Genomic DNA, 19,036 nt, shown 5'->3' with positions numbered 1-19,036 from the left:
TGGCAGACACTGCAAAAAGGTTTCCAGTAAACAAGAAAGGAATTAAAATAAAAAGAGACCCCAAACTATACGGCCACAATGCCAACATGTTTGCTACCAACACATGCAGACTGAGAAAAGGTACATGCATAATAATTATGGAATCCTAAATCCATTCTGCTCAAGCCTTTTCATGATGAACTCAGCTGTGAACCACTGTGTTCTTGAGTTTAATTCCACTTTTCTATCCAGCCCTCAACTGAGTACAAGTTCAAAGGTTGCCTACAGGCACTTTAGGATTCTGAGTTAGCAACTGTGGTGAGACAGTAGTGAGAGAGGGCAGAGGATTTCCAAAACCTGCTACCTAAACGCCTTTTAAATGCCATGGATTAGGATTTTCTGCATGCAGGCACTTTACCAGAGAGCCATATTCATACTTCAATGCCAGTTGCTGCCATCCATAAACAGTAAGACTTGATTTAAATCATTTTTTTACAGAAAGACTCATTCTTGCTGGTATAATCTTAATATTTACAACCAGATGTAGGTTTCATTTTTGGAATAATAAATTTTCAGTGTAGTTTTTACAGTTATACCAAAAATTACTATTTGGATATACTATTAGAAATACATAGACAATTATTAAATTATTGTTTATACTTGGACAACTTTTCTGCTGTACTTTATTGGAAGGAGAGAAAAAAATCATTTCCTTAATAACAATTTAAACAATTTGTAACAACTTAAATGTTATAGCATATGTATCCATGATTGTTAACTGATGTGGTTAAATGGTTTAAAAAACAACAACAACAACCAGACTGAGTTTTAGCACAGGTGAAAAACTTAAATCAAATCCTTATTTCCTGATGAACAGCCTTTGGACTATAATGTAACTTAAATAGAAAACTATCTTCAGAAAGATTTTTCCTCCAAAAGCATTTTATTTTAAAAATCCAATTTTAAAAAAATAAATCCAAAATATTTTATTTTTATCCACCCTGCTCTGCAATTTTCCATGGCAATGTCAATCTGCTTTTACAAACACTGCTCTTTCCCACAGTTAAGAGGGAGGGAAATCTAATGAGAAAGGTTTTTTTTATAAGCTATGGGGTTACGATGATAACATAATTTAGCTTGATGCTATTTGTCTTTAAATAGTTCAACAGGTATCATCTATCTGTTACTAGCCTGAATAGATACACAAGTTAGGTTTCTGCCAGGATTCAGCTATGAATGGGTGCAGCTACACTATCTGGATGAGGAGAGGCAGTACTGGAAAGAAAGTGACGTTTTTGGACAAAATGCTCAGGTGACAATTGTAGGGGACTTTGAAAGAAATTAAGGTAGAGGGGCAGAAACTTTCCAGAGACCAGTGCCTAAAAAAACAGGAACATGCTGACAGCTGCCCTAAGTGTTTCAGGAGACAATTAGTCTGCTCTCATGAGTAGACTAGCCAATGATAACACGGTAGTACACATGTCACCACTTTGCCAGCAGTCAGGCAAAGTAAGGAAGAGTGCTTTCTGATCACATCCAGGGACTCTGGTAGGACGGAACTGAGACAAAGAACAATGTATTCTTGGAGCCTCAAACCAACATTTGGCACAATGCCTAAATTGAACACTGTTACATACTAAGGGTTTAGAGTGCCTGGTACTGTGAAAAAGAACAGAATCTGAAAAAATACAAGGATTTCAATATACAGATCAAGGACCTAGATCAGTGGTGGGGAACCTCTGGCCTGAAGGCCTGATTAGATGCAGCAAAGGGTCCAGCTGCCCCACACCAGACATCATTTATGATATTGGGTGTGGAGCAGATTAAAGATGTGGCTATAAAGGAACAATCAAGAACCTTAAAGTATGCTCCCCATTGTTCCTTGGCAAACAGAAACTGTATTTGGCCTTTAAATTTAGCAGAAGAAGAAATCTCTGCTGGGATGAGTTCCACTCAGGAGCTCCCAACTGAAGCCGATCTCTGCCAAATGCGGGGTGTGAAGCCACAGCCAATTGGCAGTGGCAGCGAATCCTGCTTCTTTTGCCAACATAGTTTTAAACCAAGCCATGTGGGTAGAGGAACATTTAGCAAGCCAGTTTGCAAAGGAAAACACTTCACCTAATGCCACTATGATTAACAGGTGGGTGGATCTAGTTTCCCACTCTTGAACTAGATGCAGCTACCTCCAAGAAAGAACACTTCAGAAGCCCAGTTGTAACACATTGGCCACACATCACAGCAGCCTGGATCACATTTAAAGTAAACTAATCCAAACTATGGCTTCCCTGGGCCACACAAACAAGATGGCTCCTGGAGAACAGCTTGCGGCCACTTTGTTACCCCACAGTCCTTTTATCTCAGAATGGCACAGCAAAGTGAGGCTTTGTCCTGTGCTTTCTAGGCACAGGTCAGAGCAGTTTGGCCTGTACTCCGCTGCTTCCCCCCAGAAAACCTGGTCTTTAGTGCTAAACTGGAACAAACAGCAATCCGTGGAAAACCTAGTTGCTGTTTGTTCCGATTCAGTGCTAAACCACAGGTTTTCCTGGGGGAAAGCAGCGGGACAAAGTGTCATCTGAATCCCATTTCAAAATTAAGCTCTCTCTCCTTAACCATGAATCAGGTTTGTTCTTGGTTTGGCCTAGCATTACACATGACACAACTGACGTCTTACACTGATTGCTTCACTATATATGCTTTGCTGCAGCATGTAACACCAAACCTTGCAGATGTACAGACAAGCAACAGCACTCCATATCCCCATGCCTTATTTACAAATTCCCGAGACTCCCTAGATTGCCAATATGTGCTGCCATTGCCAATCCAAGTGAAAATGATTCCATAAATACTTCTAAATTCTTAATAAAAGTTTTGGGGTTCCTTGGCTTCATTTTAATCCAGGCTGGTGAAGGGCTTATTAAACAATACTAAACCCAGGTAATGGGGAAGCCAAAGAATTCACATACAAGGGAGGAGACACAGAGTGTAGGGAGTGCATAATCCTGTGGCACAGTTTCCAATCTCAATTTAATTTTTACATCTACACTGGGCCATTCTTTATACCACTGTGTTTTCTTCAAGTGCTGGCATTCTATTTACACCACCCACCATGTTAATTTCTGGCTATCTGTTCGAAAGAGTCATTTTTCACATTCGTATCTTACTTCATGTGTAGAATTTATGCTCCTACAAAGCACACAAAGAACCAGATTGTGCACCAGGGGGTGCGGGGAATGAGTCGTTTGGAAACAACAGCATTGGTAACCTGAAAGTGTCTCTGGCACTCCAAAGGTTATAAAGAGCTGTTGTGCAATTTAGCTCTGTATTGAAAATAATGTGATGCTTCATATGATGACTGAATGCTCTTGAAGCAAAAGAAATCAAAAAAGCAGAAATTACTCTTCCAGAGCATCTCATGAATGTACCAGTATTCTTAGCTGGCAAGTGCTGGAAATTCCTGCCTTTGTGAATTGGATGAATGGGAGACATCCCCAGAGCTGGACCAACATTAGCAAAGACAAGAGTTGACAGAAAAAGTAATAAACTCTCTTCAGGCTGTGCATTTTGCTCACACACACTAACCTTTGCAATAATCTGCAGGGTCTTCTTGCTCTTCATCATCGGATCCCAGAATCTCCTCCTCTGGCTCTGGAGGGGCTGGCTCTGGCAAAGGTGGTGGAGGAGGTGGTGGGGGTGGTGGCGGAGGTGCAGAGGGAACTTTCTGTTGAGGCTCTGGCCTGCAAATGCAAAATGGTACATTCAGTAAATAATACTCTTGCCAAAATTACCCTCTGAGCACTTTATATTTCCTTTCTTGCCATTTAACAGTGCAATCCTAACCATGGCTACTCAGAAGTAAGTCCTATTAAATTCAATAGAGTCAGCATTTGGAAACTTCTTAAAATCCAAATCCATCTAACCGCCAGGATGAGAAAAAGCAAGAACTAGTATAGATTTAACATAACCTGGCTGTGAGCACCACTATTTTACTGCATATTGGCCACAAACAATGGCACTGACAATGCTAAGGAATATTGCAAAATGTAGTGTAAGTACAAGAAAAGTCTGTTACAAACACCAGAGGAGGATACAAAAGGGCCTTTGAAGATGAGTTCCATCTTCATTTTTACAAAGTTTTGAGGAGTATGTTAAAGGAACAAGGCATTAACAATATTTAGAAATCAGCATAGCAGATTTTTAAATCTAAAAGAGGATCTAATTCATAGATTTCCTTCACAGATTTTTATAATACCAAGCTAGCAAATTAAGAGATTCATCCAGCAAAATGAAAACCAAATAAGCCAAATATTTAAGACAGCAGCAAAAAAGAAACAAAACCCTCAAGATTTTTTTTGTAGACTCAAGATTTCTGTGCAATGTTTCAAATACAGAATTCTTTATTAAATCAGCCAAATATTTATATGAGAAGAAATCTACAGCAAGTCATGTTTTCAAATGGACCTACTGCACCCCATATGCAAAACATGTTAGATTTCCTATATTGTTTATACAGTAAGTTTCAGTAAGTTTTGTGATGAAAAAGATAAAGCCAAGTCAAACTTGCTTTCTTAGATAATGTTCAAAACAAGGATCTCCTTAAAAAGCAATTAAGCAACACTAACAAAACTTGTTGAGTGGTACTGAAGGCTATTTTGTACAATTAACTATACATTTTAGAAAGTAAAGCATATTCTATGGTGTTGCCTGACAAACCTGATGAGGACTTGAGGAGCATGTTAGAATATAAACACATTGCAATTGAATTGCATTAAAATAGACTAGGAAAAGCCTTATTCTCTAGGGAAATTGAATCTAAACTACATTTCAAAACCAAAGCACACATTGCAAGCATAAGTATATGTCTGCAGGAGAAATGTCAGTCACTGCAGCCAACCATCTCATAAATGGATGTTTTAAGGAGCAAACAGGACAATGTATTTCAGTTTCACTGGGTGACATCCAGCAGAGCATATGCAGGCACTTGCTAGCGCAATGGCACTTTCCCTTCCTTTTCTCTCCTATTCCTACAGCCCAGTGGACTCCAAAACCTGCTCTGGGGGATAAGGGCATGCACAATGGACTGAAGGAGGAAAAAGAGAAATGGTAAGTTCTGCTGTACAAGCTGAATTTCACTGCTCATATAGGTGGACATCTTCAGCGCTTGCCACTTTGTATTAGTAACCATAAAATTTATGGGTGAAAATAACCCTTTCCCTTGGTTTTTCAGTTTTACTTTTCAATTTTACTTTACAGTGACTACTTTCTTCAGAATTAATTCTTCACTACATTGCATTAGTGTTAAGCTGCACTTAATACTTCAGCCTTTTAGTGGGCTTTAATTATCATACTCCCACACTATTATCACTGTTTACAAACATTAAAAACTCCCCCCTCCAGCTATTCTTGTGATTAACAGAAAAACACCAACAACAAAAAATGCTCTAATTAGTTTTGGTTAAATGCTTGCTCACTTTGTCTATAATCTTGGATCTTCTTGCATCCTCAAATACCTACTTCAGCTTAATTAAAACCCTTGTATATTAGTCTGATACCTCAATGCAGGGCATACTTATCTTTACATTAAATTTGCCAATGTGTTCTACCTGTTGCCGATAAACAGTTCGTTCTGATCTTAATAATGAACTTTTTAGTTCCAGGGGCATTTGGGAGAATTTATGGAACAAGAATGTGTGAGTATAATAATAACATGTTGCATACTTCAAAGGATTGAAATATTTCCTTTTGCTCCCAAGCAGAAACAAGGAATTGTATACTTCCAAACATGAACTGGCTTTCCGCTTGACCCTGCTGAGACGGTCACTAAAAGGAAAAAGGGGGGGGAAACTAGCTAAATCTCTCAGGATCTGTAAATCTACTCAATCTCTCCCCCTTCTCTAGCGACAAGATGAGCATCTTTTCTTCATTCAAAGTGCTACAGCTAAGTGTTATTTTGCCAAAGCTTACTTTCAAAGAGACAAAATTATTATTGGCTGCTGTTTACATGTTCCTACACTGGCTAGCATTCTGTTAGATTGCTCCTGCAATGTTTGTGTAGGTATTTTGGCTAGGGTGCTCTCCTGGTTCAGACTGGAGTGCCACCTTCCCACCATGCCTGTTCCATTTTGGACAGCATAAACAGGCAAGTAGTTGCTTAAGGATCCTTTAGTTAAACCCCCAAAGATGCTAGATGAAAAGAAGAAAATAAAAGGCCCCTTCCTTTTGTGCCCCTAATAGGCCAGATAGCTACTGCTCCTCCAGTTGCTTTACTTATTAGTATCACAAGAACCCCAGAGGTGCAATGCTGTTTCAATGCTCTTTCAACAACTGACTTGTGCACAGCCCCGCTTCCTTCGACAAGCCTAGTGGGAGGCAGGCTACACAGATTTCCCTTGGAATGGGAAATACTCCTCAAAGACATATGGATTCTGAACAGTCCAAGCCTCACCAGATAATGGTGCAATCATGACAACAGAATGCATTACACTACTCCTATACGCAAACCAAACCAAACCTCACCAAACCAAACTCACCCCAGGTGAGAGTCAGAGACCTGTCTCCCCTGCCTACAATTCTACATCCTGACTCGGGGGGGGGGGAGCCCCTGCCCTGTGACTCCATGGTGTTGACCTAAAGCAATGAACCCTTTAGGATGATCCCACCACCTAGGGCAAGGTCTGGACCACACCCACACCCCAGCTGTACTGGCTCAGCCAGTAATCAAACAGCACCTACACGACAATTAATAGTATGCAAAAGAGGCACTGAGAAAAATTGGCTGGGTGAAAAAAGCTGCATTTAATCACAATTATAGTGTGGCATGTATGTAGGAGGAGAGAGAACTTAGTGGGTGTCAAGTTGCACCTGGGACTGATGGGACAAAAAAGAAAAAACAGCTGATCCCACATGGCTCCTTCGGGAGGAACAGTAGGATATAAATTCAGTAAAGAAATAAATTGCTGAAATTATAAAATCCAGCAGTTTCACAGATCTGTCTCTAGCCTTAACCAAAGAAGTCAGGTTCCCTGTAAGAAAGAGAACAAAAACAAAGAGAAACACGGAGGTATTTTATAGCAGCAAAGCTAGGAATTAAATTTTATGCAGAGAACAAGGTAAAAAGTAAGGTTGACAGAAGCCAAGTAGCAATACCCTGTGGCTGGAGATAACAAAATCATCAAAAAAATAAAAATAACATCTTGAAGTAACAGATCATCAGTCCATTTTAGGAACTCAATCCTGAATGCCTAAACTTTGTATTCTTAAGGACACAAAAAGCAAGTAAGCTGTGTTGGACCATAAAAAAATCAGACCATAGGGGTTTTTTGCATGGATCTACATGGCTTCCTTTGTTTTGTGGATGTCAAGGGTAAAATTATTCATGGGCAGAGAGCCAGTGTGGTGCTGAACTAGGGTTCAGATCGCCACTCAGCCATGAAGCTCACTGGGTGACCTTGGACCAGTAAAGCAATCTCAGCATAACCTACCTCACATGTGAGCATAAAAAGGAGAGAGGAAGCACAATATATGGGACTGTGATGTCCTTGTTTCAGTTCACATACTGTTTTGTAAAGTCTGATTCACCTTTAAATGCAAACTGGATTGAATTTCTCAACCTCCCATATAATTAACATGGACAAGGGTAGTGTTCCTACCCTCTAGTCAGCAGGCCTGAGACCTCTGGAGTGTGTACACACCCTACTCTCTAACTGATTCCAATCAATTCAGCCTGATGACATACCTGTTGATTTACAGCCCTTAAGAGGGCAGGAGAGGGGGAACCGTACAGGAAACACTGAGCAACCCAACCGTAGAATACCGCTAATACAATAAATGCATGAGCATCCATTAAGGTTAGGACTCACACCTAAAAGGATGTGCACGAAAACCCTTTGGCGTCCCAATCGCACTTGAGCATTCACTGCTTGCTGTAGGTGTGGTAGGAAAGGGCTATCAATACCTTTCTCCTCTTTTGTCTTAGGAAAAAGCCCCCTCCCAGTTAATTGAAGCTTTAAGAGGACTCCTCATGCTAGAGCAAAGGTTCTATTTTATTCTAGTCTTTTGCATGTGGCCTTCATTTACCTTGGTTTTCCCACTCCTCCATCTTCATTATTTTTGTATTCTGTTGTCCAAGGTCTCTGAGGGACCTTGTATCCTACCAGTGCTTTTGTTCAACCTTCATGACTTTCTCCCAAGGAAAGTTCCAAACGTTATGGAGCTCAAGGGAAGGATTTGCCTAGCCCCATTTCTCCATCACAGTATTTTCCTTGATATTTCTTGGCAGCATGCTACACTTTGTAATCTAAGGGTGCCTAGACCTTTGAGAAGTCATATGGAACAACCCAAGCAACTATAGTGCCCCAGCGCGAAGGCAGATCTCAAGATCTAAGCAGAACCCAGAAATAGATCATGTTGCCACTCGGGCCTCCTGTCACTTTCTAACTCTTCAGGCAAGCATGTCACAAACACTGCCCCAGGCAGTGCCATTTATATTTGGCTTCTTTCTCTAACCTGAGTCAGCTCTCCATATGTGTATCTGGTGCCCACTGCCTTCAGATTTTCTTGCTTAACATTAATTTCCCATCTCCTTTCTTCACCTGCTGCTCTGTCTCAGTCCTTTCCATCTCCTCCTTCTATAGATTTAGTGAAGCAATTACTGTATCAGTCCAATATGATTGCTGTGCATGTATCTAATATGTGTATTTTGTAATAAAATGAATATTTAATTACTTTAAACTCTGATTCATCATCTCCTTGGGCTTTTTTTTGGGGGGGGGGAATATAAACTTAATAAATAAATAAAATAGTGTCTTGGAAAATACAGGTTTTGACATGGCACATCATAATTCTTGGTTTTAATACTTAACACACATTCCTTGGGTATACATTTGAAGCAGAATATTTGTGTAGACAAGGACACATGGGAGCAAATTGATGCTCATCCTATGGCCTGCCCAAGCCATTTCAGGTCCTCAGCTCCAGGACAGATTTTAAGGAATATGTCGGATTAGAAGCAGCACAGGTGCATTCTGCAGGTAGAGAATGTTATAGTATGCTTCATTAAAAGTCAGCTAGGAAACTGTAGGAATGAATCGATCTCTCATTATTGAACCTGCAGACCACCCTGGAAGTTTCTGCTGAAAGGTGGCTTGTGAATTCTCTAAAACAAACAAACAAACAAACAAACAAACAAACAAACAAACAAACAGTTTTTCTTCTTTTCTACACACCAGCCTCCTATCCAGGCTTGGGATGATAACCCATACATTCCAGAATGTCACAGGAGATACAATAAGTTAAAAACTATTGGGAGCCAGCTCATCAGCGCATTAACATTATTTCTCAACAGTACTTTCTGGCATGGAGGCCTATCTAGCAATTGCTATTTATGGATTCTGAACCTTGATTCTTGACTATCCTGGTTCACAGTACATAGGACTGTCTTCCAAAGCTTTGTAAAATGTGACTGGTGCAGAATGTTAACAGCTACCTGCTACTGGGGTGAGTATCCCACCCCTGCCTGCACCTCTGAACATTTTATTTAAGGCTTTTACACAAACATGTCAAACATTAACATTAAGGGATATCTATCTTGGCACACATATATGTATGTTACATGATTGCACTGGCTTTCAGTTGCTTTCTTGGTAACAATGACCTGAGCAAGGCTATCTGGAACACCATCGGTTCTTATATTCCTCATCACAGTGTCGTTTTCTTGGGCCACAATCCAGCTCAGAGGAAGAGGAGGCAGTGCCTGGGGAGCCATATGGCCAGACTACCCAGGCCAAAAGGTGTGCCCTTCCTTGACTCTTCTAGCTCAGAAGGCACTGCATCTAGGCAGCACTCATCCTCAAGCCATAGAAGCCAGCAACTGCAAAGTTGGGGAACGGCCTGTTAAAACAAGACATAGCTCCTTAGAGAGTGTAGGGCATCAGGTCAGCTAGCTCTCATAAGACTGAACCATGCTGCCAAGGCAACAATTCACTCCTGGTGAATTTGGGCCTACAGGGAGCTCTCCATGATTCTGCTCAACTGTCTTCTGCCCCGCCCACTCTTACTTGGTTGATTGTCTTCAAGACCTAACAACTCTCCTAAAAATGTGGGTGCCCCAGACTCTATCTGACACCACCGTCCTAGACCCCAACCCAAGGATAGACCAAATACACAGTAACTACAGTGGGAAATGACATCTGAACTTCAATGAGCCTTAAGCCAATATAGGCAAAAGCACAAAGAAGGCATTCCCAGTTGCCACTCCACAACTACTGAACTCCCTTCTCCTAGAGGAGCCTGCCCAATCTTAAACACCCTGCAGAATTACTGGGAAAACCCCTTTGCAGCCGATTAATTTATTTTTAATCAATTAAGTTTCATGTTTTTGTCCCATTTGTTTAATGGCGTCAGCTACCCCAACTCACGTTAACTCCTCAAAAACAAAAGCATCACAACATAGCTTACAATAGACAATATTCCAATCAAACACAGCTCCTGGGATGTCAGGTACGGAGAGCAGGTCTGTGTTGCACCATAGAAAGCCCTCAAGACAATTCAAACACAGCACTGATAAGCTCCAGAGGGAACAACCCTGCACTACGTTGGACAGTGATTCACTGCCTTTACGGTGAGCGGAATATAATGAGCAAATAAAATAAAAAAATCAATCACACTCTGGTACAGAACTATTAAATGCAGTATATTTGCTACATTTACAGCTGGTTAGAGTTGGTTTAGAAAGTTCCAAATTAAAATGCCAACCCTAAATTTATGTGAGTTCATCTGCCCTAGGATGTCAGGATGTTGTTATGTTTCATAATAATTTTTAATTCACTTTTCTGTAAACCCTCTCCTAAGAACTTACAATGTGCACAGAAAATTTCAAGCGTGAATGTTTGAGCACTAAGCAAAAAAATGCACATTTGTTTTTATAGCCAACATTTCTGACCTTTGGAAAACTTGTGCCCTGAGTGGCACACTGAAAGCCCATTAATTGTTTTCACTGCACTGTTTTCTAAGCATAGCAATGTGAACATTGTAAGATCACAAGGACTGCAACATGAAAGTACAGCTGAATTCAACTTTACAGTGGTACCTCTGGATGCGAACGGGATCCGTTCCGGAGCCCCATTCACATCCAGAACCAAACGCACCCTGTGTCTGTGCATGCATGGGTCGCAATTCGCTGCTTCTGCGCATGCGCATGACGTCATTTTGGCCGTCTGCGCATGTGCGAGCAGCGAAACCCGGAAGTAACACGCTCTGTTACTTCTGGGTCGCCGCAGAGCGGAACCCGAAAATACTTATCCTGAAGCTACTTCAACCCAAGGTATGACTGTACTGACTTTCTAGCATCATCTAAAGACACATCTTCTTTATCCAGGCATTGCAAGCAGGGTTTAAATTGTGTTGCATGTGTCTTGGGATACAGAGGATTGTTTTTATATATTTTCTACACTGCCCTGGGATTCCATGGAAAGAAAGGCAGTCTAAAGATGCAATAAATAAATTCAATAAACAAATAAAACATTTCAGTAAAGCATCTTGGAAATCAGCCAACCAAGACAACTCATACGAACTGACCTCTGAACATCTTGATTATACTTTATTTTACAATCACTACTTCCTAGTCCCTCAAAATTAAGCAGTTTCCTTGATGAGAGGTTTAAATGTAGCTTGCACAAACAAAAGTTATATCATAACTGTAAATAGCTATTTGACCTTGATCAATATCGAGCATGGCCAACCTACTTTCATTTCTCAACTGTTTTCATGTGCCCATCAAACCCTCCCTCTAATGAACAATTACTTTGCTATTTTATTTGAAACAGTCAAAGCTGGTGACTTGCTTTCACCCAGATTTAACAGCCACAATTCTAAGCAGCTGTATTTATTTTAGTGCTCTATATCTCATACCTGAGTTTGCTTGTTTCCTCCTTCCATTCTCCATTTGTGCTGTTTCTTTTGAGTTTGGAAACTGAGCTTATTGTAATTGTGCTAATTCAGAAATCTGTGCTTCTTTCATAGACTATGAGTGCATCATCTAGTCCAACCCCTGCCATGCAGGAATATGCACCCAGACAGGAATCAAACCTGTGACCTTGGCATTAGCAGTACCAATGTCTAACCAACCAAGCTAATCAGATTTATTCATTTTTTCTTCCACAAAGAAGGGCTCCCAGAATGGCATGCAGATCACTACAAACCAGACAGTCCTTGCTCTTGGGTTTACAATATGGAAGGTCTTCAAACTACTACATTTTAATGCAGGTGTTCTTAAAGCTGTCTCACATCAGGCCTCCCCAAACCAGGAAGTAACTTTGAAGCTTCTATTAAATTAATGTAAGTTCACTTCACTTTATATTCTGTATTTGGATCCTGGAGTACATGATATAGGAGTCAGCTATCCAGTATGAAGGTAGCGTGTACACACCCCTTTGAAATACTTTATTAGCGTATTGAGGAATTGACCCTTAGTTTCTAAGTATTTTTAAGTGAGGCATCTCAAAATATTTGCTCCCTATATACTACACAGGAAGCCTTCTATTAAGCGTTCAGCTGCAAAATTTAAAGTGAACACTGACTTTAAAGCAGAAGAAGACAACTGAGCTGTCATTGTTCATTTTCATCCCCCAGCTACATGGCAAGCAATTAAATAGAAAAACGAAAAAGAAGAAGTCAGGACACATGAATGCATTGCATGAAGTGCTGGAGGAAAGAATCCTACAAAAGCAAAGCTATTGGAAAAATAAGTAGTTGCTTCATTGACCCCAGTACTCAATCAAGAAGATGAGACAGGCCGCCTTGTACAGTGTACCTCTTTAGAAGTAATGACAGAGTATTCTGCCTAACCCAATCAAGGGCATAGCTAGCTGCTCCAGCACCCGGAGCAGCAGGGGCAGGGTGAGTCACCCACGGGGGTGGGGCGATCTGCCCGTGGTGGCAGCGTGGTGAGCTGCCCACGGAGTCCGCTGGCAGATGCAAGCCCCATGCTGCCGTTTCAGGCAGCGCGGGGTCCCAAGCCACCACAGCACTCCCAGGAGAGATGCGTGGCTCGGGTGCGCTGCAGGCCAGGCCCTGCAATAAGTGCCGACCCCCACAGGGTGCCATTTTGTCACACACCCCCAAGGATGACACCTGGGGCAGACCACACCCCCTGCACCTGCCTTCCTATGCCCCTGAACCCAATCAAGGCAAATGTTAAGGAACCAAAGATACTGTTCAGTTGTCCCCTGGCCATTGCCAGATACGCAAGAGTTTATACATGTATGAGAAACTGAGGCTCTCTTTCCAATGAACTTCTGTGCATTCAATACAAATCAGGATTTCTCATTGCAGCACTTTGGGTAGCACCCCGCAGCGTTTCTACCGTGTCTTAAGTGAAAGTGAAAGTGGCCCCCCTTGGATTATCTCTTTCCCTCAATAAGCAAGTAAACAGCAACTGAGGAGAGATTTAAATTTGGAACATGGGTCAGGAAGAGGTCCAGGGGCTCAAACTATAGGAGGCTCTGGGTGCCTGAGCACCCATAAGAAATTGTTGTGGGTGCTCAGCCCCCACACCGCAGGGCGCCCAATGCAATTTCCAAGGTCTCTCAAGGCCTCTGACAACATCTCCGAGGCCTCGGAGATTCTGTCCGAGGTGTCGCAAGGCATTGGAGATGCTGTCCAGGACCTTCCGAGACCTTGGAACCTGACTTTTGGTGGTACCAGAAGTTGGGTTCTAAGGCTGGGGGGGCGGGTGCATTTAACATCACGACACAATGTGACACCATGACGTCATGCACACCGGGCACCCAAGTCGGCTCCCCTGAAGAGATCAAAAACCTTCCTCCAGCCCCAGTCAAGATCTCTCCCAACCCCAGTTCATGCAGCTGCTATTATGGGAGAGACTGCGGATCAATATCCTGCGTCATTTATTTATTTCTAGTCTGGCCCTGAGATAAGAATTCTAAGCTGGTCAACTGAAAACCGTGATAGACAGGCCATGGTGCCTTCAGAAGATCCACATGACACTTTGAAAATGACTGCCTTTTAAATTTAATATAATGCCAACCAACACCACAACTTCTAATTCTCGTATTGTTTCACTTTAGGCCAACAAGGCATTTGATATTTGTCAACGTAAAATGAACACCTTAAACACTACAAGTAACTGATAGCAGCAACATAAAAGTTATCAAAGCCAGTCAGTGTATACACACATACAAATTACTACAAGCAGAACTCAACTGTGGGACTACCACACAGAGGCCAGGAAGAAGACCATCAATGCAAATCCCAACATATGACAATATGCGGCAAGTATTAGTACTAGTCCTGGTTCAGTAATTGCTGCATCCATAAGTAACTGTGAAAACATCACTTACTCAGCAGCTGCTCAAGAATAAATGTACCAGGGAAATGACTGTGATAATAATGGGAGAATCATCTGTGTAATTTCTCCTTCACAGAAGGAAAGAGCAATGAGCAAAATGCTCAGAATCCACCTCACATTGTGGATTCTCATGAATACTATTAATAGAAGCTGACGGTGTAGACACAATTGCTGAAGACCCTGCTTAAATGTTCACTTCTTTTAAAATATCATTTTGGAAATAATTGTTAACTTATATGCCAACTGATTACATGAACTATTTCCATTTTAGGGAGTGTTAAATGTTTACAGAAAATCTAAGTTTATTACATCATGCAACCCTTTAAGTCCGGCTGTTCAAATACCAAGGAGAACAGGAGTTTTTGAACAGGAACCTGGCTTTTATGTATAGACAAGTGGGAACCCACAACAAAATGTTGCAGTGTTATTCCTAGTCCTTAGCAGGTGCTCTGGCTCAGGGTTTTGGAGTTTTGGAGTGCTAAGTACTCATGGAACAGGTAAGTCTCAGGAGGGAGAAAGGAGTGAAAGACATTGCTTCAATTTCTCACACTTGGGAAACTTTCTCTACCTAAATTGGAGGGCAAGATGGCAAGAAATTATGCTCCTGGGGGTAGAATTACATAGGGAGTCCAATCTTATGCAGATTTACTCAGACGTCCGACTAAGTTCAATACAACTTATTCACAAACAAATGTGCATAGGATTACACCATTAATCACCAAAACTTTAGTATTTTCCATGTAAATTTTTATTTTGAATATACACACCATACTGCTTATATCTGCATATTTAATTGATTGGAAACACTTCAAATATGGATATGTTCATATCACTTGTTTCAAGGAGGTGAATCCCTAATATTGTTAAGGCTTTATGTGTGAATGTGTAGCACCCCACTCCTTTTAATGGAAGAGATCCTGCAGATTCTGAATTTGGGTTCAGAGATACTAATTACCCCTTTTCATTCATCAAAATCTTCACAGTAGCTTCAATGTTAGCATTAAACAGAGCAGAAAGTCAGAAAGGAATGAAAATTTCTGTTAATATGGCCATTTTAAAAAGGAGAAATAAAAAACAAGAAGATAGCTGTATATCTAAAGTAGGTATTTTCTTCAGCACTGATAATAATACAAATTACAAAAATAAGCAGTACTGTACTAAAAAGCCACCAAAAACAAAGTGGAAATAAACACACATGAAGATAGTAAGCTGTTTTGAAAAGGTGAATTTATCTTCTACTATAAATGCTGAGGGGGGAAATTGGGGGCTGGGGGGGGGAATCAAGGAAAGTAGAGCTGGAAGGGACCCCAAGTGTCATCCAGTCAAAGTAATGAAAGTAAAGGTAAAGGGACTACTGACCATTAGGTCCAGTCGCAGACGACTCTGGGGTTGCGGCGCTCATCTCGCTTTACTGGCCGAGGGAATAATGAAAGTAAGCTAGGCTAAATCATGTAAAATGTAAAGAAAAAAGTAACAGGCCATTATTTTCTAAAAATGTATTTTGCTCTTTCAAGCCACAATCGAATCGAGCAAGAGACATGCAGCTGGGACTACTGGCAGTTTAACCAGTTGGGGTGCCCACAGCAGACTGCAAAGCGAGGGGCTGCTCAGTTTTGAAAGCTGCTTATTTGGCAATTGGATCTGTACATTTGAAAACCACCCAAATCTGTGGGTGCATTTGCATCCCTTCCGCCACAGTTATATTCATACACCTATACCATACTTCCCAAATATATAGTGTAACTAAATTATGCCTGCTGCTACAGGATTTAAGATTATGTATATTTACCCAAAAGACAATTTAATGAAGAAGTAGGGTATGAAAGGGACGCGGGTGGCGCTGTGGGTAAAACCTCAGTGCCTAGGACTTGCCGATCGTCAGGTCGGCGGTTCGAATCCCCGCGGCAGGGTGCGCTCCCGTCGTTCGGCCCCAGCGCCTGCGAACCTAGCAGTTCGAAAGTACCCCCGGGTGCAAGTAGATAAATAGGGACCGCTTACTAGCAGGAAGGTAAACGGCGTTTCCGTGTGCTGCGCTGGCTCGCCAGATGCAGCTTGTCACGCTGGCCACGTGACCCGGAAGTGTCTTCGGACAGCGCTGGCCCCCGGCCTCTTAAGTGAGATGGGCGCACAACCCCAGAGTCGGACACGACTGGCCCATACGGGCAGGGGTACTTTTACCTTTTTAGGGTATGAAATGCCTTCTTGGTTTCAAAAGCATATCCTAAACCAGTAATTCTGGTGCATGCACTTGCACACCACACAGGAGCTCCTAAATGCAGAGGAAACTTTGCATAAGAAAAGCTGCTCCATTTGCTTCCATGTTGGAGAATGGTCAGCAGCTACAACTCTACAACTCCTGCAACACAAGGTTCAACAGTGGAGCTCTAGATACTAATAAGAACACATGGACACTGGACCACGGACAGGGCATCTTGAAGTAACTGCCTCAGAGTTCTTTTAGCATCATTTTTATTAGCTCTTTCTTAACTTGAGCCCCAAGATGGGGCAATCACTTGAGTTGTAGAAGCAGCAAGGAAAGCAAGCATCTCATTTGCTCTGAAAGATCAATTACTTCCAATGGGGGAAAATATGGAACATATAGGGAACACTGACAGTAAGTAAATGTATATAGCAGAGAAAAAGTACTCTCTCACACTCCTTTTTATTATTATTCATTTATATGTAGTTATAGCCCGTCCTGCACCATGAAATCCCTACCTTTTTGCGCATTTTGAGTACTGGTCTGAGTATTTTTTTTCAGGTCTGAACCACCAATTAGTTTTGTAGCACAACATTAAAGCACTCTGTGACCCAGGATAGTGTAGTGGTCCCTATTTGTTTTTTTATCTGGGAGATCCAGGTGCAAATCCCTACTCAGACTATTTTTATGTTTGATTCAGCAATAATTTGGAATTCTGAATAACTTGGGATGGGAAAACAAAATGAATGCTCCCTTGGTGCATTCACATTCCCTGTTCTTCATACTCTCCTTTCTCTACAACTCCACAGCCTCCTGCTGCAGCCATCATCCATCCCTTGCCATTTTATCATACTTTTCTGATAAGAAACAGTGGGGGAAGTAACAGCAATGCAGAGGCAGGCAATGGTCCCAGCAACAGTAAGAGGGTGGGTGGTAGCAATATCAGGAAGAGGAAGTTGCATGCTACTTAGATGTTTTCTCCCAGGGCAGTCAGTCAGTCAATTACATTTATATTCTACCTTTCCTCCAATGAGCTCACGGTATTGTACATAACTCTTTCCCACTCAAAGCACTACACCACGCTGCTTCACTCTTACCCGCCCTGGGAAAGCAACAAGCCACATTAACAGCCAGAAATCCTCTTCCCTATGTTTGGAGGAGGCAGATCTACGATGGGTGCATTCTTCAGGGAGCCAACATCATAATCTATTTGCACAGAGAGGACGACATTAAGGCTGCTTCTAGCTGTGCTACTCCCTGGGGGCGAGTGAGTAACTGCAAGCGTTTTCCAGATCACTGCTCAAGGTGTCTTGCCATATTTAGGTACATGCATGAATGCCAACTGGTAAAGTTTTGGGGGAGCTGGGATGTCTGTACTTATTTGCAGGGATAATTTACTACTAACTTCCAACAGAAATGCCAAAAGAAAACTCCACCACAATAATCCCAAATACAGAAACATACAGTGGTGCCCCGCAAGACGAATGCCTCGCAAGACAAAACTCGCTAGACGAAAGGTTTTGCGTTTTTTGAGCTGCTTCGCAAGACGAATTTCCCTATGGGCTTGCTTCGCAAGACGAAAAACGAAAACGTCTTGCAAGTTTGTTTCCTTTTTCTTGACACCGTTAATACAGTTGCAACTTGACTTCAAGGATCAACTCATAGAACGCGGTGTGGTAGCCTTTTTTGAGGTTTTTGAAGACTTTGGTGATTTTTGAAGCTTTTCCAAAACTTCTTTTGCAGCCATTTGGTAAGTTAAAACTTTTAAAACTTTTTTTGGGGTTTTTGGATTTTGGGTTGGGGTGTTTGGAATTCAAGGACTTGGTGTTGGGGAGGGGTTTGCAAGAATCTGGAAGCTTGTGTGGTTTTTTTTCTACATTTTTATGATTTTCTGTGACCATTGGGCCACTCTGCTGTTTTTTTAAAAAAAATCTGGATTTGAATTTCTGTGTGGTGGGTGGCTTGGGGAACAGTTGAGGAGGGGGTTCTTCAGCAAGAAGCAAATAGTGGAAGAGGAACCTTCTTCGAGTTGTCCCCCAGAGTCTTAGAAAATGTACTGTACACTTTGTTGATTTTTAAATGTTTTTCTGTCATGTTTAGAAACTTAATTTATTGTTCCTTCAGTTTTTGAAATGCTCTTTACAGTATGTGTGACTTTAAAGAGCACTTAATAAACTCTTGTTGTACCAAATTTGGCTTTGTTTGGACTTTTTTTTGACCATAGGAACGCATTAATTGAATTTCAATGCATTCCTATGGGATTTCGTGCTTCGCAAGACAAAACATTCGCTAGACGAAAAAACTCGCGGAACGAATTAATTTCGTCTTGCGAGGCACCACTGTATTGGACACCCACCCACCCCATTATCTGAAGCATTCATCCTCTATTTCATATAATCATAGAAGGGTCCCCAAGGGTCATCTATCCCAACCCCATGCAATGCAGGAATCTCAACTAAATCAATTCTCGCTAAGGTATTAATCATCTTTTGTGG

General features: G+C 41.6%; 1 protein-coding gene across 7 annotated transcripts in view; it reads right to left on the bottom strand.

Moving 5' to 3' along the window:
• The window catches only part of SRPK2 (SRSF protein kinase 2), an 83,214-nt gene that overhangs the window by 28,463 nt on the left and 35,715 nt on the right, over nucleotides 1–19,036 (bottom strand). For all 7 annotated transcript variants that reach the window (XM_081211570.1, XM_081211569.1, XM_081211572.1 and 4 more), the window contains exon 3: nucleotides 3,559–3,713. In XM_081211570.1, the coding sequence (XP_081067696.1) occupies nucleotides 3,559–3,713 (155 nt within the window). The remainder of the gene's footprint in view (nucleotides 1–3,558; nucleotides 3,714–19,036) is intronic.

The sequence above is a fragment of the Podarcis bocagei genome, assembly GCF_964188305.1.
Source record: "Podarcis bocagei genome assembly, chromosome: 10".
NCBI classification, from domain to species: Eukaryota; Metazoa; Chordata; class Lepidosauria; order Squamata; family Lacertidae; genus Podarcis; species Podarcis bocagei.
Note: the sequence above shows the minus strand (reverse complement) of the source record. Positions and strands in the feature narration are given on the sequence as shown.